At 43.6% G+C, this 27,182-nt stretch overlaps 1 protein-coding gene across 4 annotated transcripts in view; it reads right to left on the reverse strand.

Moving 5' to 3' along the window:
* The window catches only part of arhgef28a (Rho guanine nucleotide exchange factor (GEF) 28a), a 564,358-nt gene that overhangs the window by 234,549 nt on the left and 302,627 nt on the right, over positions 1-27,182 (reverse strand). For all 4 annotated transcript variants that reach the window (XM_068029539.1, XM_068029540.1, XM_068029543.1 and 1 more), the window contains 2 exons: positions 15,723-15,856; positions 10,765-11,111 (listed from right to left, as the gene is read on the reverse strand). In XM_068029539.1, the coding sequence (XP_067885640.1) occupies positions 10,765-11,111; positions 15,723-15,856 (481 nt within the window). The remainder of the gene's footprint in view (positions 1-10,764; positions 11,112-15,722; positions 15,857-27,182) is intronic.

Here is a 27,182-nt window from a genome sequence, read left to right on the forward strand (position 1 = left end):
ACCTATTCACTCAGTACATTTAAAGTAGGAAAGTGTTCCAAGTTTCTTTACAATGCATACTGAGCCATAAATTGACACCAACACAAGGAGGAAACATTTGGGGGGAATTTTATCCTGGCACAGGGGTCTCGATGTCTGGAGAAACCGATGCCGAGATGCCCGCGTCGCCTCTTTTCTGGAAGGCCCGCCAAGATTAGCGCCACTGGACAGCGGTGGGCCTTCCACAGGATCTAGGACCCCAGCGCCGGAGGTCCGCCCTTGGAGCGCTGCCAGCCAATCAGAAGCCGGCAGCTGCAGCGCCACCTGCTCCTGGAGGTGACTACCAGAAGCCGAGGAGTGCCACTGGATCCAGGCCTCAGGTAGATCAGGGCGGGAGGGGTCTTGTGGGGTGGGGGAAATCCAGCAGCAAGGGCAGGGGGCCCACAGCGGGTCTCCCTTCCCAATGCCAGGTCCCTCGTTCAGGCACTGTGTCTTTGAATGAGGGACTATGCCCATCCCCCGCAACCGCAGAGTTGGGAGGCAGCCCACACGGTTTGTCATGCCATGCTTCCTGTGCAGTGACAGGGCTGCCTGCCACACGGCTATTTGCAGCTGCGGCAGGAAGTGATCCTTAACTCGGGGTTAATTGCCCAGTTAAGGGCCTCTATTTGTGGCGGGGGACTAAATTTTGGCGGAAACGGGATGGTGGTGGGAACGACCCCCACCACCATCCCACTCCGGTTTTATGCTCTCCCCGCCTTCAAACCTGCCATGGGAGAGGGCATAAAATTTCCCCCCAGGAGTGGTGATGGAAGTTGATTTTAAGGAGGTGCTTAAAGGGGGAGAGTGAACTGGAAAGACAGAGGGATTTAGGGAGGGAATTCCAGAGTGTGGGACCACGACAGCTAAAGGCACAACAGTAAATGGTGGGGTGAATGGAGCTCTGTGGGTGAGGTTGTCGGGCTGAAGGAGGTTACAAAGATAGGGATGGGCTTGGCCATGAAGAACAAAGAACAGTACAGCACAGGAACAGGCCATTCGGCCCTCCAAGCCTGCGCCGATCTTGATGCCTGCCTAAACTAACACCTTCTGCACTTCCGGGGCCCATATCCCTCTATTCCCTTCCTATTCATATATTTGTCAAGATGTCTCTTAAACGTCGCTATCGTATCTGCTTCCACCACCTCCGCTGGCAGCAAGTTCCAGGCACTCACCACCCTCTGTGTAAAAATCTTGCCTCGCACATCCCCTCTAAACTTTGCCCCTCGCACCTTAAACCTATGTCCCCTAGTAACTGACTCTTCCACCCTGGGAAAAAGCTTCTGACTATCCACTCTGTCCATGCCACTCATAACTTTGTAAACCTCTATCATGTCGCCCCTCCACCTCCATCGTTCCAGTGAAAACAATCCGAGTTTTTCCAACCTCTCCTCATAGCTAATGCCCTCCAGACCAGGCAACATCCTGGTAAACCTCCTCTGTACCCTCTCCAAAGCCTCCATGTCCTTCTGGTAGTGTGGCGACCAGAATTGCACGCAATATTCTAAGTGTGGCCTAACTAAGGTTCTGTACAGCTGCAACATGATTTGCCAATTTTTATACTCTATGCCCCGACCGATGAAGGAAAGCATGCCGTATGCCTTCTTGACTACCTTATCCACCTGTGCTGCCAAATTCAGTGACCTGTGAACCTGTACGCCCAGATCTCTCTGCCTGTCAATACTCCTAAGGGTTCTGCCATTTACTGTAGACTTCCCACCTGCATTAGACCTTCCAAAATGCATTACCTCACATTTGTCCGGATTAAACTCCATCTGCCATTTCTCCACCCAAGTCTCCGACCGATCTATATTCTGCTGTATCCCCTGACAATCCTCATCATTATCCGCAACTCCACCAACCTTTGTGTCGTCCGCAAACTTACTAATCAGACCAGCTACATTTTCCTCCAAATCATTTACATATACTACAAACAGCAAAGGTCCCAGCACTGATCCCTGCGGAACACCACTAGTCACATCCCTCCATTCAGAAAAACACCCATCCACTGATACCCTCTGCCTTCTGCGACCGAGCCAGTTCTGTATCCATCTTGCCAGCTCACCTCTGATCCCGTGTGACTTCACCTTTTGCACCAGTCTGCCATGCGGGACCTTGTCAAAGGCTTTACTAAAGTCCATATAGATAACATCCACTGCCCTTCCTTCATCAATCATCTTCGTCACTTCCTCAAAAAACTCAATCAAATTAGTAAGACACGACGTCCCCTTCACAAAACCATGCTGTCTCTCGCTAATAAGTTTGTTTGTTTCCAAATGGGAGTAAATCCTGTTCCGAATAATTCTCTCTAATAGTTTCCCTACCACTGACGTAAGGCTCACCGGCCTATAATTTCCTGGATTATCCTTGCCACCCTTCGTAAACAAAGGCACAACTTTGGCTGTTCTCCAGTCCTCTGTGACCTCACCTGTCGCCAATGAGGATGCAAAGATTTCTGTCAAGGCCCCAGCAATTTCCTCCCTTGCCTCCCTCAGTATTCTAGGGTAGATCCCATCAGGTCCTGGGGACTTATCTACCTTAATGCTTTGCAAGACACCCAACACCTCCTCCTTTTTGATACTGAGATGACTGAAACTATCGACACTCCCTTCCCCAGGCTCATCATCCACCAAGTCCTTCTCTTTGGTGAATACTGATGCAAAGTACTCATTTAGCACCTCGCCCATTTCCTCTGGCTCCACACATAGATTCCCATCTCTGTCCTTGAGTGGGCCAGCCCTTTCCCTGGTTACCCTCTTACTCTTTATATGTGTATAAAAAGCCTTGGGATTTTCCTTAATCCTGTTTGCCAATGACTTTTCATGACCCCTTTTAGCCCTCCTAACTCCTTGCTTAAGGTCCTTCCTACTGTCTTTATATTCCTCAAGTGCTTCATCTGTTCCTAGCCTTCCAGCCCTTACAAATGCTTCCTTTTTCTTTTTGACTAGGCTCACAATATCCCGTGTTATCCAAGCTTCCCGAAACTTGCCAAACTTGTCTTTCTTCCTCGCAGGAACATGCTGGTCCCGGATTCTAATCAGCTGACGTTTGAAAGACTCCCACATGTCAGATGTTGATTTACCCTCAAACAGCCGCCCCCAATCTAAATTCTTCAGTTCCTGCCTAATATTGTTATAATTAGCCTTCCCCCAATTTAGCACCTTCACCCGAGGACTATTCCTATCCTTATCCACAAGTACCTTAAAACTTATGGAATTATGGTCAATGCTCCCCCACTGAAACTTCGACCACCTGGCTGGGCTCATTCCCCAATACCAGGTCCAGTACAGCCCCATCCAGAGTTGGACTATCTACATACTGTTTCAAGAAGCCCTCCTGGATGCTCCTCACAAATTCTACCCCATCCAAGCCCCTAGCACTAAGTGAGTCCCAGTCAATATAGGGGAAGTTAAAATCACCCACCACCACAACCCTGTTACCTTTACATCTTTCCAAAATCTTTCTCCATATCTGCTCCTCTGCCTCCCGCTGGCTGTTGGGAGGCCTGTAGTAAACCCCCAACATCGTGACTGCACCCTTCCTATTCCTGAGCTCCACCCATATTGCCTCGCTGCATGACCCCTCTGAGGTATCCTCCCACAGTACAGCTGTGATATTCTCCTTAACTAGTAATGCAACTCCCCCACCCCTTTTACATCCCCCTCTCTCCCGCCTGAAGCTTCTAAAGCCTGGAACATTTAGCTGCCAAATCTGCCCTTCCTTCAACCAAGTCTCTGTAATAGCAACAACATCATATTTCCAAGTACTAATCCAAGCTCTAAGTTCATCTGCCTTACCTGTTATACTTCTCGCATTGAAACAAATGCACTTCAGACCACCAGAACTGCTGTGCTCAGCAACATCTCCCTGCCTGCTCTTCCTCTTAGTCCTACTGGCCTTATTTACTGTGTCCTCCTCATTTACTTCACTAGCTGTCCTACTGCTCTGGTTCCCACCCCCCCGCCACACTAGTTTAAACCCTCCCGAGTGACGCTAGCAAACCTTGCAGCCAGGATATTAGTGCCCCTCCAGTTTAGATGCAACCCGTCCTTCTTGTACAGGTCCCATCTGTCCCTGACGAGAGCCCAATGGTCCAGATATCTGAAACCCTCCCTTCTACACCAGCTGCTCAGCCACGCGTTTAGCTGCACTATCTTCCTATTTCTAGCCTCACTGGCACGTGGCACAGGGAGTAATCCCGAGATTACAACCCTAGAGGTCCTGTTTTTTTTAAACTTACTACCTAACTCCCTAAACTCCCCCTGCAGGACCTCATCACTCTTCCTGCCTATGTCATTGGTACCGATGTGTACCACAACCTCTGGCTGTTCACCCTCCCCCTTCAGAATGCCCCCTGTCCGTTCAGAGACATCCTTGACCCTGGCACCAGGGAGGCAACATACCATCCTGGAGTCTCTTTCACGTCCACAGAAGCGCCTATCTGTGCCCCTGACTATAGAGTCCCCTATAACTATTGCTCTTCTGCGCTTTGTCCCTCCCTGCTGAACAACAGTGCCAGCCGTGGTGCCACTGCGCTGGCTGCTGCTGTTGTTTTCCCCTGATAGGCCATCCCCCCCAACATTATCCAAAACGGTATACTTGTTAGAGAGGGGGACAGCCACAGGGGATTCCTGCACTGACTGCCTGCCCCTTCTAGCGGTCACCCATCTATCTGCCTGCACCTTGGGTGCAACCACATCTCTAAAACTCCTGTCTATGACACTTTCTGCCACCTGCATGCTCCTAAGTGCATCCAGTTGCCGCTCCAACCGATCCATGCGGTCTGTGAGGAGCTGCAACTGGGTACACTTCCTGCAGATGTAGATAAGGTTCTGTCCCGCCACAGTCTGCCTGCTTCAATGGGTGCTTGGAGCTCAGGGTCATTGCCCGAAAGGTGGACTGATACACCGCACCAAACAACATGAAAAAAGGAAAGAAGGTACCAGCCCTTCGCTTTGCAAGCTGGAACGTCAGAACTATGTGTCCTGGCCTGTCGGAAGACCTTACACAAATCAACGATTCTCGGAAGACCGCCATCATTAACAACGAGCTCAGTAGACTCAATGTGGACATTGCAGCACTTCAGGAGACTCGCCTCCCCGCGAGTGGCTCTCTAGCAGAGCAAGACTACACCTTCTTCTGGCAGGGCAGGGATCCTGAAGAACCAAGACAGCATGGAGTGGGCTTCGCCATCAGAAACTCCTTGCTCAGCATGATAGAGCCTCCCTCAAATGGCTCGGAACGCATACTGTCCATCCGACTGCTCACCACCTCTGGTCCAGTACACCTACTCAGCATCTATGCTCCAACACTCTGTTCCGCACCTGAAGCTAAAGACCAGTTCTATGAACAACTCCATAACATCATTAGCAGCATCCCCAACACCGAACACCTATTCCTGCTGGGGGACTTTAATGCCAGGGTTGGGGCCGACCATGACTCATGGCCCTCCTGCCTTGGGCGCTATGGCGTTGGAAGGATGAATGAGAACGGGCAGAGACTGCTTGAGTTGTGTACCTATCATAACCTCTGCATCACCAACTCGTTCTTTCACACTAAACCCTGTCACCAGGTTTCATGGAGGCACCCAAGATCACGTCGTTGGCACCAGCTAGACCTCATTGTCACAAGGCGAGCCGCCTTAAACAGTGTTCAAATCACACGCAGCTTCCACAGTGCGGACTGCGACACCGACCACTCCCTGGTGTGCAGCAAGGTTAGACTCAGACCAAAGAAGTTGCATCATTCCAAGCAGAAGGGCCACCCGCGCATCAACACGAGCAGAATTTCTCACCCACAGCTGTTACAAAAATTTCTAAATTCACTTGTAACAGCCCTTCAAAACACTCCCACAGGGGATGCTGAGACCTAGTGGGCCCACATCAGAGACGCCATCTATGAGTCAGCTTTGACCACCTACGGCAAAAGTGCGAAGAGAAATGCAGACTGGTTTCAATCTCATAATGAAGAGCTGGAACCTGTCATAGCCGCTAAGCGCATTGCACTTTTGAACTACAAGAAAGCCCCCAGCGATTTAACATCCGCAGCACTTAAAGCAGCCAGAAGTACTGCACAAAGAACAGCTAGGCGTTGCGCAAACGACTACTGGCAACACCTATGCAGTCATATTCAGCTGGCCTCAGACACCGGAAACATCAGAGGAATGTATGATGGCATGAAGAGAGCTCTTGGGCCAACCATCAAGAAGATCACCCCCCTCAAATCTAAATCGGGGGACATAATCACTGACCAACGCAAACAGATGGACCGCTGGGTTGAGCACTACCTAGAACTGTACTCCAGGGAGAATGCTGTCACTGAGACTGCCCTCAATGCAGCCCAGCCTCTACCAGTCATGGATGAGCTGGACATACAGCCAACCAAATCGGAACTCAGTGATGCCATTGATTCCCTAGCCAGCGGAAAAGCCCCTGGGAAGGACAGCATTACCCCTGAAATAATCAAGAGTGCCAAGCCTGCTATACTCTCAGCACTACATGAACTGCTATGCCTGTGCTGGGACGAGGGAGCAGTACCCCAGGACATGCGCGATGCCAACATCATCACCCTCTATAAAAACAAAGGTGACCGCGGTGACTGCAACAACTACCGTGGAATCTCCCTGCTCAGCATAGTGGGGAAAGTCTTTGCTCGAGTCGCTCTGAACAGGCTCCAGAAGCTGGCCGAGCGCGTCTACCCTGAGGCACAGTGTGGCTTTCGTGCAGAGAGATCGACTATTGACATGCTGTTCTCCCTTCGTCAGATACAGGAGAAATGCCGTGAACAACAGATGCCCCTCTACATTGCTTTCATTGATCTCACCAAAGCCTTTGACCTCGTCAGCAGACGTGGTCTCTTCAGACTACTAGAAAAGATCGGATGTCCACCAAAGCTACTAAGTATCATCACCTCATTCCATGACAATATGAAAGGCACAATTCAACATGGTGGCTCCTCATCAGAGCCCTTTCCTATCCTGAGTGGTGTGAAACAGGGCTGTGTTCTCGCACCCACACTTTTTGGGATTTTCTTCTCCCTGCTGCTTTCACATGCGTTCAAATCCTCTGAAGAAGGAATTTTCCTCCACACAAGATCAGGGGGCAGGTTGTTCAACCTTGCCCGTCTAAGAGCGAAGTCCAAAGTACGGAAAGTCCTCATCAGAGAACTCCTCTTTGCTGACGATGCTGCTTTAACATCTCACACTGAAGAATGCCTGCAGAGTCTCATCGACAGGTTTGCGTCTGCCTGCAATGAATTTGGCCTAACCATCAGCCTCAAGAAAACGAACATCATGGGGCAGGATGTCAGAAATGCTCCATCCATCAATATTGGCGACCACGCTCTGGAAGTGGTTCAAGAGTTCACCTACCTAGGCTCAACTATCACCAGTAACCTGTCTCTAGATGCAGAAATCAACAAGCGCATGGGTAAGGCTTCCACTGCTATGTTCAGACTGGCCAAGAGAGTGTGGGAAAATGGCGCACTGACACGGAACACAAAAGTCCGAGTGTATCAGGCCTGTGTCCTCAGTACCTTGCTCTACGGCAGCGAGGCCTGGACAACGTATGCCAGCCAAGAGCGACGTCTCAATTCATTCCATCTTCGCTGCCTTCGGAGAATACTTGGCATCAGGTGGCAGGACTATATCTCCAACCCAGAAGTCCTTGAAGCGGCCAACATCCCCAGCTTATACACACTACTGAGTCAGCGGCGCTTGAGATGGCTTGGCCATGTGAGCCGCATGGAAGATGGCAGGATCCCCAAAGACACATTGTACAGCGAGCTCGCCACTGGTATCAGACCCACCGGCCGTCCATGTCTCCGTTATAAAGACGTCTGCAAACGCGACATGAAATCGTGTGACATTGATCACAAGTCGTGGGAGTCAGTTGCCAGCATTCGCCAGAGCTGGCGGGCAGCCATAAAGACAGGGCTAAATTGTGGCGAGTCGAAGAGACTTAGTAGTTGGCAGGAAAAAAGACAGAGGCGCAAGGGGAGAGCCAACTGTGCAACAGCCCCAACAAACAAATTTCTCTGCAGCACCTGTGGAAGAGCCTGTCACTCCAGAATTGGCCTTTATAGCCACTCCAGGCGCTGCTTCACAAACCACTGACCACCTCCAGGCGCGTATCCATTGTCTCTCGAGATAAGGAGGCCCAAAAGAAGTCGTCTGGAAAGCTGGAAGCGTCACGGACTTCCCACATCTCACAGGTGAAGCACTTCACCCCTCTAACTGTCATTTCTAGCACTAATTAGTTAATTAATATAAAATAAATACTTATTAAATCCTTACTAAATTATGATACACTTAACTATATGGTCCCTGGTGCTAGATTTCTATTTTAAATATTAAATGCTAACTAAATACAGTAATCTCCTCCCTCTGGTTTAGTTATTCTACTTATTAATTAGTTAATTAGTGTTTTAATCAATTTTTATCAGTTTTATTTTCAAATTCGGTACAGATTCTCTGCCAGGTCACAGCTTTCTTGTGACGTCACTTTTTCAGTTTTTTTTCCCCACCCAAGGTAACTTACCGCTCAGGAACTCCGCCCTCCGAGTCTGCTCCGAGAATCCCCGAGGTAAGTTTTTTATACTTACCGGTCTGGAACTCCGCCCGCCGAGAGATTAAGATTTTCGATTTAGATATACAGCACTGAAACAGGCCCTTCGGCCCACCGAGTCTGTGCCGACCATTAACCACCCATTTATACTAATCCTACACTAATCCCATATTCCTACCACATCCTCACCTGTCCCTATATTCCCCTACTACCTACACTAATGGCAATTTATAATGGCCAATTCACCTATCAACCTGCAAGTCTTTTGGCTGTGGGAGGAAACCGGAGCACCCGGAGGAAACCCACGCAGACACAGGGAGAACTTGCAAACTCCACATAGGCAGTACCCAGAATTGAACCCGGGTCGCTGGAGCTGTGAGGCTGCGGTGCTAACCACTACGCCACTGTGCCACCCTAACCACTGCGCCACATTAAACACAAGGATGTGAAATTAAATTGGAAGTGCTGGGGAACTAGCAGGCAACGTAAGTCAACAAGAACAGAAGTGATGAGTGAACAGAACTTGGTGTGGCTTAGGATTTGGACAGGAGAGTTTTGGATGACAACATCATGCATGAATCAATTGATATCAGCCTACATTTGAAAGTTGGCACAGTGCCCGCAAATCATATCGCCTAGGGGAAGCAGGTAGATCAGGAAGAAAAAGGGGCCAACGTTAGCACAGAAGGTCTCATAAATAATACGAGCTGAGAGAGGGTAGTGGAGATAGGGCAGAAACTGTAAAAATGCAAGGGTTTAGGGCTAGAGTGGACAAGAGACATGAGAGAGGTGTTAACACCTTTATTAGACATGTTACCAAAAGCCAAAAGATTGAACCTGGGAACTTCCTTGTCTCTATGGCCCAGCAACTCTTTGTAATAACCAGCTAAGCTATCAGAGGAACAATTCACTATCTTATTTACAGCTCTCTGGTGCTCCTATGCTCCAAGATGGCTCTGATATTAAGTGACAGGTCTTCTCACTGCCAGTGTTTTGTCTAGTTTTAGTATAGTTAAATTATTGCATAGAGCTTAAACAAATCAGAAGTGGTAGGTGGGGGAAATTTTAACCCTGTCGAACCAGCAGAAACTGTGATTTTAATTTTGGTCCGAGCGCAGGAGCTACTGCTGCTTCTCTGCCAGGTTAGTCTTAGAGCATCAGGGAATAGAATCTCCAAGTAAAATTTTTATCTTCCTTTATGGGGCTAGGAGAAGCAGGAGTGCTCTTCCAGGTCCTACAAGGAAGAACTAGGCCTCTACTGCTCTGGGCTCTCTTCGCACTCCCCACCTTCCCGACTGCAAAACCTCCCCCCCACCTCCGGAACCTCCTTTCCCACACTTACTAGTGCAAGAGCCACCTGAATTTCTGGGGCCTAGCAACCATTTCTGGCCTAATTCCTATTGTTCAACGTGGAAAGTGGACCAACAGCATGTTAATGAGGACAGTGACTTAAATTGTCATGCCATGGGTGGGTGAGAAACTAACTTTAACTGTTTCCCAAAGGAAATTCATTGGTGATTAAAATTCCCTCTTGATTAGGTACAGTCTGCCTTATTCTTTGTAATAGTTCAACTTCAACATACAAATTGTTTCTGCCTGTTACTTTGTTCTCCTTGATCAAGTACACAGTCTTATTATCTTATTGTCTGTTTAAACATCCTTACTGTTTTACTTCAGTCCCTCTCTCCCTCTCCTACCTCCTACTTAATGGCTGAGGTGTGATTCAGAACTATGTGCTGATATCAAGTGGGAGCAGAGAAGCCCACAAGGACCTCCATACGACATTAAACTTAAAAAATTCTTTATGACTGTTGATATTTTTATTTAAAGCTATATTTAGAAAAATAATACAGGCAGGGAGATAACCATAGAGAATGATAAATAGAAGTGACTGGCATTAAGTAAACATCCAGAAGTTACACAAAGTTGGTAAACAATTTTTAAATTACTGCCTTACACAAACACCACTATAAGAATTGCTCTTTTTAACCACTTCCTCTTACTACCATCTTTTCTATGACATACAATTGTGGCAAAGTACTTGAATAGCAACAAAATCTAAAACCATTCCACTAACAATTTTCTGCATTTCTCAAATTTAATCGGATCAATCAAACTTTAGAAAAGGTTGATGATAATCTATTTGAAATCCTAATGTATCACAAAAAGTAAAATAACATACCTTTGCTTACTGTTGATGCTTGTGGAAGGACTCTCTGCTTTGACACAACCATGGTGCTGAGATAGTAATAATGATTGGCATAAAATACTATCAGGCGAAGATAAATCAGAAACTTGTTCTGCAAAATTATCCTGATCTTCCTTATGAATTGTGGTATCTATTTGTTCCTCAGGATATTCACTCGTATGTTTCCTACATATGTTATCCTTTAATGATGCAGATGTATTGGATTCCTTATAAGCCTGGCAAAGTTGGTCCTCAGATGATTTTCCACACAGTGTGTTATCAGTACTGGTACTTCCAGTGGTAACATTGTTAATATTATAGTTTATACCACCCTCATCAACCTAAGGAAGTCAAGGAGAAGAGCACATTAATTGCAATAAATAGAAGGACTCAAGATGCAATGCAGTGTAACATAACACAATACTGTAGTTGCTAAGTGTATTCTGTTTTAAATTTATATAATTATCCTATGGGCACCCTCTGTTTTTCATAGTGCCCTATTGCAACAGTCTTGAACACCAAATGGTTCAGAGAGGAAGCCACAAGAAACTTTCACAATTTGGAAAGTCTTACATTCTACAGTCGGCCACCACAAGTACCATCACACAGACATTGTGTAAGAAGTAATTCTATTAACTACAGAACCAGAGGTTCACAGCACAGAAGGTGTTCCTTCAGCCCACTGTGACTGTGCCTGCCCTTTGCTAAAGCAATCTACAACTAATCCCACTGCCTAATTGCCTCTTCATAGCTTCAAACATTTATCTGGTTTCTTCTTCGTAGACGCAATGGTCTCTGCCTCAACTGCTCCCTGTGGTAAAACCATTCATGCTTCAATAACTTTCTGGCTAAAGAAATTATTCCTCACTTTCAGTGACAGTTTTAAGTTGATGACCTTTCTTTACTAACTTCCGAAACAAAAGAAATATTCTCTCCTTATCGATCACATTAAAACTCGTTATAATTTTAAATGATTTGTACATTACAGAAAAATTGTTTTTACTGTTCACTGCATGCTACTGATGCATCTTGCCATAGCTCAAATACTCCGTCATATCTGTCCCTCCATATTCCTATCAGCAGGAAAACATTGCAGAATTAATACCACCAGTATGTTCTTCAGTCTGAGGTAATGCACCTGCCATGACCATCATCAGAAAAAGTACAAATCACAAAGTGAAGTACAAGGCAGCACACAGCCACATAAACCTCAGCATTTAAAAAAATCCTTAAAATGTCAAGTGTTCCAGTGTTCCTTATGATTCAAAAGTAATAAAATCCACTCCTACTTCTCTGTCCTCACATCACAGGCAAGCAGGTACGTGATTGGTTTGGGAAGAAGCTACCTGTTCAGTGAGTATCTGCTGAGTGATTATGGTCCATTCTAATCCTAACATTTAAAATAGTAAAGGAACTAGTGGTAAGCTTAATAAATTATATAAAAAAACGAAAATAAAATAAATAATTGCATAAAATAATTAAGTAGTTAATTAAACACATTAAGGATGGCAGGACGGCTGCAGCATGAGAGCACTCCTGGATGCCAGTTTGATCCAGGGCAAACACGTCTGCAGTAAGTGCTTGCGGCTCGAACAGCTTCGGCTCAGAGTCATTGAACTGGAGTCCGAGCTGCAGACACTGCGACACATCAGGGAGGGGGAAAGTTAACTGGACATTTTGTACCAGGAGGCGGTCACACCCCTTAGGATAGGGTCTTCTGATTTGGTCAGTGGTCAGGGACAGGAGAGTGTGGCTGCAGCTGAGGCAGGTAAGGTGACCCAGAGGGCAGGAGTGCAGGAGCCTCAGCCTTTGCGATTGTCCAACAGGTCTGAGGTTCTTTCAGCTAGTTTGGATAAGAGTGGGGGCTGCAGTGTGGATGAGCAACCTGACCATGACATCATGGTACAGGAAGCCATTCAATGGAGGGAGAAAAAGGAATGTAGTGGTAGTAGGGGACAGTAAAGTTAGGAGTTTGACACTGTTCTCTGCAGCAAAGAGCGAGAGTCCAGTGCAGGCTGTGTTGCCTGCCCGGTGCCAGGTTCGGGACATCTGCTTAGGGCTGGAGAGGAACTTACAGTGGGAGGGGGTGAATCCAATCATCATGGTTATGTAGGTACCAATGACATAGGCAGGACAAGGAAAGAGGTTCTGCATAGTCAGTATGAGGAACTAGGTGCCAAATTAAGAAGCAGAACCTCAAAGGGAATAATCTCTGGATGAGAACCTGAGCCACGTGCAAATTGTCATAGGGCAAATAAGATTAGAGAAATTAATGTGTGGCTCAAAGACTGGTGTGGTAGAAGTGGGTTCCGGTTTATGGGGCACTGGCACCAGTACTGGGGAAAGTGGTGGCTGTACCGTTGGGACAGTCTACACCTGAACCATGCTGGGGCCGGTGTTCTAGCGAGCTGCATAACTAGGGAAGTAGAGAGGGTTTTAAACTGAATAGTGGGGGCAAGGGATCAAATTTGGGAAGATATGGTAAATCAAGAAGTAGAGACAAGACAAGAGAGAAAGGTATTCATATGGGAAATGATAAACAGACTGTGACAGGAAGGGACAGAGCGTACAATTCTAAGAGTTAATCAACAGATAAGGCTAGAGGTTACAAAAATAATAAAAGGAGAAAACTAAAGGCTCTGTATCTGAAGGCACGTAGCATTCGAAACAAAACAGATGAACTAAGAGCACAAATAGAAATAAATAAGTACGATCTGATAGCTATTACAGAGACATGGCTGCAGGGCGGCATAGATTTGGACCTGAATATTGAAGGGTAGGACAAGAAACTAGGAAAAGGTGGAGGGATAGCTCTGTTAATTAATGATGGTATTAGCGCAATAGAGAGGGATGACCCAAGTTCAGAAGACCAGGGTGTAGAAGCAGTTTGGGTAGAGATGAGAAATCATAAAGGCAAGAAGCCACTTGTGCGAGTGGTGTACAGGCTACCTAACATTAACCACACTGTAGGACGGGGTATAAAGGAAGAAATAATGGCAGCTTGCAGAAAGGTACAGCGATAATTATGGGGGATTTTAACCAACATATAGACTGGAAAAATCAGATGGGCAGAGGTAGCCTAGATGAGGAGGAGATAGAATGTTTTTGGGATAATTTCTTAGAGCAATATGTTCAGGAGCCAACCAGAGAGCAGGCTATACTAGACCTGGTATTGTGCAACGAGATAGTATTAGTTAATGACCTCATAGTTAAGGCACCCTAGGTAGCAGTGATCATAATATGATTGAATTTTACATTCAATTTGAGCGAGAGAAGAGTGGGTCCAAGACTAATATTTTAAACTTAAATAAGGGCAATTATGAGGGCATGAGAGCAGAGCTAGCTAAAGTGAACTGGTAAATTAGGTTAAGGGATAGGTCAACAGAGATGCAGTAGCAGACATTTAAGGGGATATTTCAGAATACACAGAATAGATACATTTCAACGAGAAAGAAAAATTCCAAGGTTGGGGCCCGCCATCCATGGTTAACTATAACAGTTAAAGATAGTATCAAACTTAAAGAAAAAGTCTAGAATTGTGCAAAGATGGGAGGCGGGTAAGAAGATTGGACAGAATATAAAAACAACAAAGAATGACTAAAAGATTGATAAGGAAGGTAAAATTAGAGTACAATAGAAAGCTAGTTAGTAATATAAAGACAGATAGTAACAGTTGCTATAGATATTTTTTTTTTAAAGTTAACAAAGTGAGCATTGGTCCTATAGAAAGTGAGTCTGGGGAATTAATAATGGATAATAAGGAGATGACAGATGAATTGAACAGATATTTTGCATCGGTCTTCACTACTGAAGATACAAGTAACAAATGGTGGTGGAAGCAGAGTCTTTGAATATTTTTAAGGCAGAGGTAGATAGATTCTTGAATAGCAAGGGGGTAGATGGAAATGTGGAGTAATCAGTTCAGCCATGAACTTATTGAATGACAGAGCAGGCTCAAAGGGCCGAGTGGCCTACTCCTGTTCCTAATTTGTTTGTTTGTATGTATGTTCGTATATCCCAAGGTAATTTCCACATTTTTCTATCCTCTATGGATAATACCCAGCCTGTTTCAAGCACAATCCAAGTTTACCAAAGTGAAAGCCTATGAGGGCAATATTGCTGCATTAAATTTTATTCAGCAACAAAAAGTCATTTTGTACAACAGATTATACAGAATAGCACTGACAGACACATGGACCCCAATATTTACTGGGAAGCAGAGAGGGTTAGATGGGGAAAATATGGAAAAGCCAGAGAAGTGCAGGTGCTGTCGATCTTAATGACCGGGACTCATTTAAATAATGTGCGACAGACTCCGGTCCAACCAACAGTCAAACTGACATCCTAGCCAGAGGGCATGTACATCGACAAATGTTACGAGGCTGCAGCTAGGGACCCAGGTATTGGATAGATATTTGAGGCGATGAGTGACTACAGGCCATGAGTTTTTGGAACTGGCCAGATAGGCTGCAGTCTTTCGCACTTCTGTACTCTCTTAATCTCCTGCAACATTAAGAACTTGCTGAGCTGGGAATTCCAGACACAAACTCAGATTTTACCACTTTGCCACCACAGGTCCATTGATGATGTTCTTTCACTTAACTTTATTCCGCATCAATGACAGTCAGAACTGCAACTGCAGAACAAGATGTTTAACTTATCAGGGAGCTATTTTATAATTACTTCACCACTTTAAATGATAAATAAAAGCAAAATACTACAGATGCTGGAAATCTGAAATAAAAACAAAATGCTGGAAATACTCAGCAGGGCCGGCAGCATATATGGAGAGAGAAGCAGAGTTAACATTTCATGTCTGTGACCTTTCATCAGAATAAATAAATGTGTGTCAATGATGTTAAGGTGCAGCATAAACCAGCATGGCCATTTAGTTTATTTAAATTATTCGGCAATAACTTCAGCTTCCGCCAAAGCATTTTGGCAGATTTTACCTGATCTACAACCATGCAGTTGGCATATATTTCTTCTCTGCCATTCAACATGGAAGAAATTCCTGCAGCAGTCAGAAAGGTGGATGGACCTGGTCTTGACTTCTTGAAGAATTCTTGCGATGAATGTTTGCACTCTGACAACCAAAAGAAAATTTAAAAAGCGTTAGTGTCTGGAAAAGAAGTTACTTGAAACTGTCAGGTCATAAAACAATCTCCTGATGTGAGGTTTGAGGACCTTAAAAGAATAAGTCAGGTCTAACCTGGCAAAGACTCACGATCGAAGACCCAGAAATTGGGTTCAAAATATATAGATTCAACCACATTTAAACAGTACATCACTAAGATAATGATACATCAACTACTGAAGTCATTTTGACCTTTTGAAGGATTCTTGTGAAGAATGTTTGTACTCTGACAACCAAAACAAGATAAACAGGGTTGCATATAGTGACACCATTATTTCCAGCCTGAACAGAGATGATTGGGTAATTTCCCCATCAATCACAAACGAGTGCAAGTGACTGGGATTAAGATTATGCACATAATTTGAATGCAACTATCCTCCACCTACTGTATTTTGCTGGAAGAATAATTTTTATTATGTAACTATCCACCATTCATGGCATTTTGCTGGAGTAATCACTCTGCTTTCAGGAGCAGTTGTTGCAGTTTCGGTCATGTATGAGTTCTGTTTGTTGCAGTTTGTAGAGGCTGCATATAGTGACACAACTATTCCACAGTGACGTCACTTGTCACTTTGAATAAAGAGTTTAAAAAGCCTAACAGTCCCCTTGACCTCAGTTTGATCAGAATTGGTGTACCTCCATGCTGTTATCAGGTGAATGACAATAATGTACTTGCATATTTTAAAGTGAGTTGTACTGCTCCACAATCAACTCAGTTCTCTATTTTTTTTAGAATTGTCAACTTGCAATTTTGCAAAGGACAATAAGAAATGCCTTCTGAAAATCCATATAGATAGCATTCGTAGGTGCTCACTTACCCATCATGCCAGCGACCTTCTCAAAAAATTCAATTAGATTAGTCAGACAGGCCAGGTTATAAAGGTAAAGTACAGTCTTCCTCAAAAATTGCTGTCGCAGAATATTTGATTTTCTTGCTGCAGCCCTCCCACATTGGTAACTGGTTACAATGAAACTTGTGTGTTTGATAAAACAATTATGTCACAATATGTATAATTCAAAGCTATAATTCATCATCTTGTGTTGCTGAAAAATAATCATTCCATGCTGTTAATCAAACAATACTGTAATAACTCTACTTCTGGGTTTGTTTCAGGAGTGTCCCAATGAGATCACAATTGATAAGATTAAACTTTCAAAGCGTAATGATTAGTCATTGCTGAAGAGAGTAAACAGAGAGCCGAAATGTACTGTTAGAAATAATACAAAGTTTCCTTGAACATCATAGGCTTAGTTTTTAAACAGACTACATGAGTGCAAAATTACATTTTCTGCTTGCACTTCAGAAACAGTAGGTTTCTGATAGTTCTGTGAAGCTCAGAATTGACAGAATAAACTGTGGTTTGGGGAAAAAGGGTAGCTCAGGAAGTACCTCCTTGTGTCTTTCTCCAAATTGCAAAACAGAACCATAAATAGTATTTTAATTTGTAATTATGGTTTAGGTGATTTAACCCAACTTCCTTTCCTGGTCTCTCCTAGCTGATATCTATGAATGGTTCAGTCTCTCCAGGCATTGTCCCACTCACGCAAACCCACCGTGATCAACATCTGCTTCAAAACCCAACAACAAATCCTCTTTCCATGTAAAATTCTACCCATTTCCATTAAACATGTCATTGATGCAATTATTTCCAGTCAAACACTGAGAAGACAGAAGCCACCATCTTCATATCCTTGCCTTTCCTCTTTTAAGACCCTCCTCCTGGAGGGAGTGCAGTGTGGGTTTACCAGAATGACACCTGGACTTCAAGGGTTAAATTACAAAGAGAAATTACAGAAACTAAGGTAGCATTCCCTGGAATTTAGAAGGTTAAAGGATCTGATCAAAGTCTTCAACATATTAAGGGGAACAGATAGGGTAGATAGAAAGAAACTATTTCCACTAGTTGGGGAGTCCAGGACTAGAGGACACGGGGAATTTTATCCTCTCCCCTGCGACAGGTTTGGAGAGAATAAAATTAGGTGGGATGGTGGCGGCGGGGAGGGGGGGTTCCCGCCACCTTCCTGCATCTGCCAACGTTTAATGTGGGGTGGGAAAACCTTTGAACAGCCTTCCCACCCCTCTGTCAATTGAGACCCTTAAAAGGGCAATTAATCCCCAATTAAGGGCCTCATTCCTCCGTCACCGCAATTAGCCATGCGTCGGGCAGTCCTGTCACCACACGGCACTGAAAACTATAATAAAAACAAGAAATGCTGGAACCACTCAGTAGGTCTGGCAGCATCTGTGAAAAGAGAAGCAGAGTTAACGTTTCGGGTCAGTGACCCTTCTTCGGAACACTGAAAACTATGTTGGCTGTTTCCTGGCTGTGGGGCGGGGTCCCTTGTTAAAAGGCACAGTGCCTGAACAACGGACCCAGCATTGGGAAGTAGGGGTGAGGGAGTGGGGTGGAGGCCAGCTGAGAGCCAGCCCCCTGCCCTTGCTCGCAACCTTCCCTACAGCCCCCTTCCCAGTGACACCCACCCCACAAGAGCCCGCACACCCTAATCTACCTGTTGCCTGGGTCCCGCACCTCTCCTGGGCCTCGTATAGTTGCTCCACCGGCAGCAGCCACTGTCTCCGCGATGGCAGTGCTCAATGGTAAAGCTGCCAGCCTCTGATTGGCCAGCAGCTCTTTGATGGAAGGACTTCCAGTGCCAGAATCCTCAATTCCGTGGAAGGCCTGCCGCTGTCCACTTAGGTGGTTGATCGGCACTAGATTCAGTGGGGCCTCCGGAGAAAAGGTGGCACAGGGCTCTCAGTGTCGCTTTTTTCACACATCAAGATCCCCGTCGCCAGCATAAAATCCCGGCCATAGGCTAAATATTAGAGCCAGACCTTTTAGGAGTGAAATTAGGAAACATTTCTACACACAAAAGGTGGTAGCAGTTTGGAACTCTCTTCCACAAACCCCAATTGATGCTCGATCAGTTGTTAATTTTAGATCTAAGATTGATAGTTTTTTTGTTATCCAAAGGCACTAAAGGATATGGGAAAGGCAGATATACGGAGTTAGGTCACAGATCAGTCATGATCCCATTGAATGGTGGCGGAACAGGCTGGTGTTCCCATCTCCCCATGTTCCTTAAACCCCATCTCTTTGAACAGGCTTTTGTTTGCACTTGCTAATGGGGCAAAAATTGGCTAACCCACAAAAACAGGCATGGGAATCGCGATTAACTTGTGCCATTTCATTGCATTACTGGTATCTTATGTCTGCTTTTTTAAATGATTGCAGTGTGCAGCAGTGCTCCCTGTGCTGTCCGTTGGCAGTATGCGTCAGCATGGTCGGGTAGAGTCTTGATATTGTGAGTGGTTGGTGCTACTTAAAGGTAGCCTGCACCTCTTAAAGGGGAGAGGCTGCACGAAATGTGGGATTTTTCTTTTCAATATTAATCTGGACTCTGATGCTGAGAAAACTGAAAAGGACTGCAGTGGGATTCATATTTTTGACTCACACAAGAGAGGAGTGTAAAATCCAGCAACTCAATGGGAAGAATTGAGTATATTTTAGCATTGTGTTACTATCTTTTTCCTGCTTGTAACTAAAGAACAACCTTTGAGTTGTAACACTGTTTATTTTACTGGCTTTGTTTTTACCCTCTAATTAGAGATTAAGGGTGGTGCTTGGTAGCCCTCCCCTTTTTTTATTTTCTCTCATTTGAGAAAATTGTCTTTCCTTGTTGGAGTTACCCGTTTCTACAATAGGCTGAAGAGGCACGCAGTTCCAATACTCTCTTTTAAAGGGATTCATAGTTCTCTCCTCTGCTACACTTTACCCTATAATTTGCCAATTATGTAGAATTGGCCAAAAATCTGCCAACATTCCCATGTTCCTACAGGTTTCTCTATTAGTTTCCATTTATGGGACAACTTGGAGATTGCCCAATCATATTGGGAGGGAGGATTTCATAGAAGACATTAGGCAGATCTTGCACATCTTCCTCACACAAAACATTTTGTAATTCTTTTACATTAAATTGAAATAATCTCCCACATACAGAATTACTAATTTTATTGTTATTTAGATTGAGCATTAAATGGAAGCCAGCTGAGTCCCAGAAGCATAAAGGGAATGTCAGAGAGCAAGTTCAACCCATGCAGTTGTCAAAAATCTCAAAGGGACTATAAACAACAAGGCACTGGGCCTAGTAATCACCCACCTGTTTGCTTAGTTCATCTAATTATGTATGCTACAAAGAAGTTTAAAAGAAGACTAGGAGGTGAGGCAGGAATGTTTATAAACTAGTTTACATTAGAGAAATCTCTGTTGCCATATGTGAGTGGGAAGGGGACGAATCAATGCAAGGTATTGGTATGTCAAGCAAATCAATTGGGCAAGGTGTACCTTACCAGCTGTAAGTACTGGTCGGTCCATCCAGGCTGTTGGACCAAAACCAATCTTTAAAAAAAAGCAAAAATGCAGTCAAACATCTAGGGAACTTGGTAGATTCAAATTAATAGTCGCTGAAACTTCACTTTTTTTTTTAATCAAGATGTCAAGTATTTTTTGCTTTTTCTATCTACTCACATCTGGCGGCAGAAAGGGCAATTGGACATCTTGTTGCAATGCATCCACTAATGCTGCTCTTTGGCCAGCTATTAGGAGGCATGAAAATAGCCAGGAAATTAATTTCCATCAAGTTTTCCATTTTTTTTACTGCCCTCCCACTTGCCTCTACAAAAATTGGGGAAGTTCCTTCTAGAAGGGCAAAATTAGGAACTGAACAGAGTTGAATCAATCCTACATATACGTGTCTTAAACATCAGCCTGGATCAGTCCTTTAAAGACTACACAAAGCAACATATTGATAAACAAAAAATACAGTTACTGACCCATTCAGTCAAACAAAAGTCAATCACTATCATAACAAAATCTTATCATTCAGTCTCAGAATCTCAGCTATCATGTGAGAATATCCATTTGATATCAACAGATTAGCTGAGGTCCAAGAATTAAACTCTGAACAAATATTCTTTCGGATGACACAAGTGCTGTAAGCTGCAGGGCTACGGACCAAATGCTGGAAGGTGGGATTAGAATAGGTGGATCGTTTTTCAGCCGGCACAGACACGATGGGCCAAATGGCCTCTTTCTGTGCCTTAAGCTTTCCATGATTCTATGGCATGTTAAACCGAGGCCCAATCTGCCCTCTCAGATCTCATGGCAATATTTCAAAGAAGAGCAGGGGAGCTATCCCTGGTGTCCGGGCCAATATTTATTCCTCAATCAACATCAGAAACTGCTGCTTGTAGATTTCTGCACAAATTGGCTGCCACATTTCCTACAACAGTAAATACACTTCAAAAGTACTTCATTGCCTGCAAAGCGCTGTGGGACATCCTGATGTCATGAAAGGCGCTATATAAATGCAACTCTTTCTTTTTATATACGAACCTGTTTTATTTAGTTTTAAAGAATACAAGCAAACTTGAATGAAAGACTTGATCAGCATTTCTGCCCTAAAAATAAAGATTAATTTCTTTTACTTTATTCCAAGAATTGCATAAATTAAGGATCAATGGCTCGATCTTTATTTTCTATATTTTAATAACATAAGTTTTTATCATTTGTTTCGCAATGATAAATTGTTATTGCGTATATGCTGAAAATTTAAATGGCTTTCAGTGCACAGTTGGTTAAAGAACCAAAACACCACAGCAATCTGTGAAATTAGCACTGATAAATATACACATATATCCCTCATAATTCTTACTAACTAGTTTCCCAGTCTTAAAATAGCTTATAGACATCATACCGTGGCTAAAGCTTTGGGCAAATAACTTTTGAGAGTCTAACTTAACATGCTCAATGGAGCCATTCATTGCAAATTACAAACCTGCACATTGTAACTGCGCATTATATGTATTGCAATGAAGTGTTTAGAATTTTTAATAACAAACCTAATTTAATTGTACAAATGATATTCTGCAGCTTAAGTGCTGCTTGATAACATCAGCATAACAATCATATTATTGTTGTGTATAATTATGCATCATACTATCATGAGTCTTAAAACTGCAGTTCAACCTGGTCTTAGACCCTACAATACCATCAAGATCAATTCAAATGTAATTACTGCTCATTTCTGGACTGGTTTTGTATTGTAGACTGCAATAACAATTTTTTGTCAAAATTTGATACCTACACTGCAAATATAATATTGCAGGCTATAGATACAGTCTGCTCGAGCCATCAAGTGGTAACAAATAGACAACTGTACAAAATTCTTCTAAAATAACCTGAGTAGAGGTCACAATGGCTGCATACTCTCTGCAGCATGCATCGCTTAAATATACTTCTGTGTAAGAATGGAAATTTATGTCTCTAAATAATGGTCAACCAAGGGGACTGTTTTATACACAAATAAAGACCAATAATTTACATTTCAATGATGTTCCTCAGACAAAAAAAATCACAAGGTGGTTTATAAGCTGCTGGTGAATGGCCACTGAGCAGAAGTAACAAAAGGTAGACAGGGGTTATGAAGCGGTCAACACATAGAGTCAAAGGACAGGATTTTCTCTGTGGGCTTCTGAACTCCGCCGTTAGGCTCAAATGGGGTCAGAAGCCCACACTGTATGGGAAACAGTTACTCAACATGATTTTCCCCAGAGGTGTCAATTTATGGCCAGAGGGTGGGCTAGCCATCCAATTAAGGATGGTGGGCAGGTTCTCAAAGCTGGAGGGCCAGTCAGAGGTCGTACAACTTGAAAGCAGCAGCAGGATGCCGTGGCAGGTAAGTAAGGGAGAGGGTGCTTCAAAATGGAGGCGCACTCTCTCTAACCTTTCTAAACCTAAAATAAAAATCGGCCTTTGCAATCGGACCACGAATGATGGGGTGGAAACCCCTCCACAGGGCCAGCTGTGGCTGCACCCAGGCAGGGAGGGGACGCCCCCCAGTAAACACAAAGTATAGTTGGGTACAATTTGCTAAACTGCTGTTGCTGTAACTTTGTTGAACACAGGCTCACTTTTCTTTTCCACATTATGAAACATCATTTGATATTTTCTAGCATTGTTATCCATCAGTGATCTTTTCACAGGAAACTTTTTCTCATTCCCGTTTCCAAAAGAGGTACAGTTACCAAATGTTATTTTCATCACTAAATTGTCGCTACCATGTTATTGCTGTAAAAAGACATTTTCTCCCACCTATGCAATTGAACAAGGAACAATTTATCATTGGTGTATCCTGAACAGATAGATTGTTAATAAATTAAAGCATGTATGGAATGCAGTCTGATTTTGTATGCATATTTGTTTTAATAGTGTCTACTCTTTTATACACAGCCCTGCATGATTGCATTCACTGCAGTTTAGGATGATTTGATTTGAATGTGAACCCAGAAGATTTCACACTGGGAGCTACTCCTAAGTCAGTTAATGTGCCAGAAGCTTGCTATTATATTACCTGCCCAATGCAGTGATGGTATTCCGAAACTAAATGCAACTAGAGATTTGCAACTGGCTGTTTATATTGGCCTGATATAAATTTCCAATTGCAGTTCAACATGTGATTGTACTTACAATTTGTAAGTACAATATAAATGAATCTTTATTTGCCAATTCTGTATAAACCCATTAAGCCTTTGGGTGGAAGGAAAAACATATCAGTAAGATGCAGATAGATTGCCATGATCTGGTTAATGCAGAGAATAAAGAAAAGGAACAGCTTGCAATTATATAGTGCCTTCATGACCTCAGGACATCCGAAAGTGCTTTACAGCCAACAAAGTACTTGAGAAGTGTAGCTAGTGTTTTAATTTTTAATCAAATGGCATTTTCAATCATTAAAATTTCAGTAATTACTGCATTGCTGAGTGGAGCAGAATCTGAATTGATTAGCTCAAAGCATTATAACAACAACACGCAACCCTTGAGATTTACTGTCCACTTCTTATAGCTGGCAAATCACATTAACACAGTAAGGACTATATTTGCCCTCCCTAGAATAAAATTCCCTGAAAATAATGTTCTGTCATTGTGCTTCCGTCAAACAAGTTTTTAAAATGTAGGAAGAATTCTTAATTCATATGCTATACTATAGAAAGTATTAATCTTTTGGGAAAGATGCTGGTCATTCATCATTTGGAGGCTGTAGGTGAGCTGCCGCTTTTAACATTCATAGATACAGAGGATCAGTAGAGCATTTTAACATTAAGAATTTATTCCATGGTGACCAAACCTGGACAAAACAACTGTAGGTTCTTGAACAATTTCTCAGAAGTGGAATAAATTTACTATTCTTCCTTCGGCCCTTTGTTGTGAATTTGAATTGTTTGATTGAGCTTTTCATAAAGACCTTCAGGCACCTCAGTATATCATAGTATGAACGGGAAAAGGTCATTCAGCTCGTCTAACTCATCCATTATTCCTGTATGTGTAGAGCTTCGACTATTTTCATATCTCTCCAATTGGTTCATTTAAGAATCTGACCATTTATTTTTTGAGTTCTCTGACTAGGTCTGTGATCACTGTGCAGTAGAATTCTGATTTGTAAGGTAATCAATCTGATGAAAGGTTCATAAACTGAAGGGCAACATTTTGTCACTCCTCTCCATCATTTACATACTGCTCTTTAGAGATATCATACGGAAGCATATTCTTAGCTTTCGTATAAATGCTGATAATACTCAGTTCAGCTTCATCCCTTCCTTCAAGTGGTTGTTGCCACTCTCTCCAACTGCATATCTGATATTGGGACCTGGTTGAACTGAGACTTCCTCCAGCTAAATGTTGGCATCTTTTTCACTTCCTGCAAACAGCTACACACCTCCCACCTCAACTCCATCAACCTCTTTGGCTGTCACCTGAGGCTAAACCCACAATTATGAATCCTTGCCTGATCCCAACTCCCTTGTCTACATCTGATCTGTTCCCTTGATCATCTCACAGCTAGATTTCTACAAACGTTTCCTTGTCAGCACCCCCACATCCATCATCTACAAGCTACAGGTTACCTGAAGTACAAACTGCCCATCTTCTGACTTGCACTAGGGTCCACATCTCCAGCAGTTACCAGGTTCCAACAGCTGTACGCCCCAGAGAAATTACTAAAGATACCAAAGCTCACTTTTATATCCCTTTGTAGCTTTTCCCTCCCTATCTCTGTGTTCTCCCACAGCCGTATAGAATTACAGAATGTTACACCACAAAAGGAGGCCACTCAGCCTATCATGCCTCTGCCTGCTCTTTGGAAGAGCTATCCAGTTAGGCCCATTAAACTGCACTTTCCCCATAGCTCTGCAAACTTTTATCCCATTCTCTTTTGAGTGCAACATTGAATCTGCTCCCATAACCCTTTCAGGTAGTGCATTCCAGATTACGACAACTTGCTATGTCAAAACAAATTTAAGTGTCAAATATCAAAAGTCCCCTCAATCTCCTTTGCTCCAAGGAGAACAACCCCAGCTTTTCCAAACCGAAGCTTGTATCTAACATCCCCCCCATCCTTGGAATCATTCTGGTAAATCTCTTCTGCACCCTCTCAAGGACGCTCACATCCTTCCTAAAATGAGGTGACCAGAACTGGACACAATACTCTCGTTGGGGCCTGACCAGAGCTTTATACAGGTTCAGCATAACTTCCTTGCTTTTGTACACCATGGATCTATTTATGAATCGCAAGATCCCATATGCTTTGCTAACTACTCTCTCAATATGTCCTGCCACCTTCAAAGATCAATGCAAATGCACCCCGAGGTCCCTCTGTTGCTGCACCCTCTTCAGATCTCCACCATTAAGTCTATATTGCCTCTCCCTATCCTTTCTGCCAAAATGTAGCACCTCACACTTCTCTGTATTAAATTCCATCTGCCACTTGTCTGTCCATTCTGCTAGCCGATCATTGTCCTGTTGCAGGTGGTTTGTATCTTCCTCACTGATTGCCAATCCTCCAAGTTTGGTGTCATTGGCAAATTTTGAGATTGTGTTCTGAATTCCAAGATCCAGGTCATTTATATATCACAAAAAATGCAGTAGTCCAAGCACTGACCCTTGGTGAACACCACTGTCTACCATCCTCCAGTTTGAAAAACAACCATTTACCACGACTATAATAAAAGCAAAATACTGCAGATGCTGGAAATCTAAAATGAAAAGAAGAAATGCTGGAAATACTCAACAGGTCTGGCAGCCTCTGTGGAGAGAGAAGTAGAGTTAATGTTTCAGGTCAGTGACCTTTCATCAGAACTCTGCTTCTCTCTCCATAGATGTTGCCATACCTGCTGAGTGTTTCCAGCATTTCTTCTTTTGATTTCATTTACCACGACGAGCTATTTTCGATCCTTAAGCCAATTTTTTATCCAATTGGACACTGACCCTCAATTTTGTTAACCAGCCTTTTATGTGGCATTTTATCAAATGCTTTCTTAAAATCCATATAGACAACATCCACTGCATTCCCTCCATCACCATGCTCTGTTACTTCATCAAAAAATACATTAGTCAAGTATGATCTGCCTTTTACAAATCCATGCTGGCTATCCCTAATTAACTCAAATGTCTCCAAGTGCCTGTTGATTTTTTCCCTGATTATTGTTTCTAAAACCTTACCCATCACTAATGTTAAACTAACTGGCCTGTAGTTGCTAGGACTGTCCTTACACCCTTTCTTGAATAAGGGTAGAACATTCCACTCTCCAATCACCTGGCATCTCTCCCATATCTAGCCAAGATTGGAAGATTATGGCAAACCCTTCCACTATCTCCACCCCCACTTCCTTTAGCAACCTGGGATGCAAGCCATCCGGACCAGGTGACTCATCCACACTAAGCATAGCCAGCTTTTCTAGTATCTCCTCCCTCTCAATTTTTACCCTATCCATTGCTTCTACTCTCTTCACTTCTACCAATATTTAGTCAGATTCCTCTTCCTTCATGAACACCAATATAAAGTACTCATTAAGTATTCGAGCCTTGCCCTGCGCCTTGAAGCATATATTATCTTCTTTGCCCTTAATAGGCCCCATTCCACCTCTTATTACCCCCTTATTATTTACATGCCAGTAGAAGATTTTTGTGTTCCCTTTTATGTTGCCTGTCTTTCTACTCTCAGTCTCTCTTTGCCAGTCTTATTTTCCTCTTCACCTCCCGCTCAACTTATTGTATTTGGCCTGGTTTTCAATTGAAGAATTCACCTAACGTGAAGCATACACCCTCTTTTTTTTGTTTCATCATAATCTCTATTTCCCTAATCATCCAAGGAGTCCTGTTTTTGCTTCCCCTATCTCTCGCCCTTGTTGGAATGTATCTAGCCTGTATCTGAAACATCT

The sequence above is a fragment of the Heterodontus francisci genome, chromosome 4 (assembly GCF_036365525.1).
Source record: "Heterodontus francisci isolate sHetFra1 chromosome 4, sHetFra1.hap1, whole genome shotgun sequence".
Taxonomy (NCBI): domain Eukaryota; kingdom Metazoa; phylum Chordata; class Chondrichthyes; order Heterodontiformes; family Heterodontidae; genus Heterodontus; species Heterodontus francisci.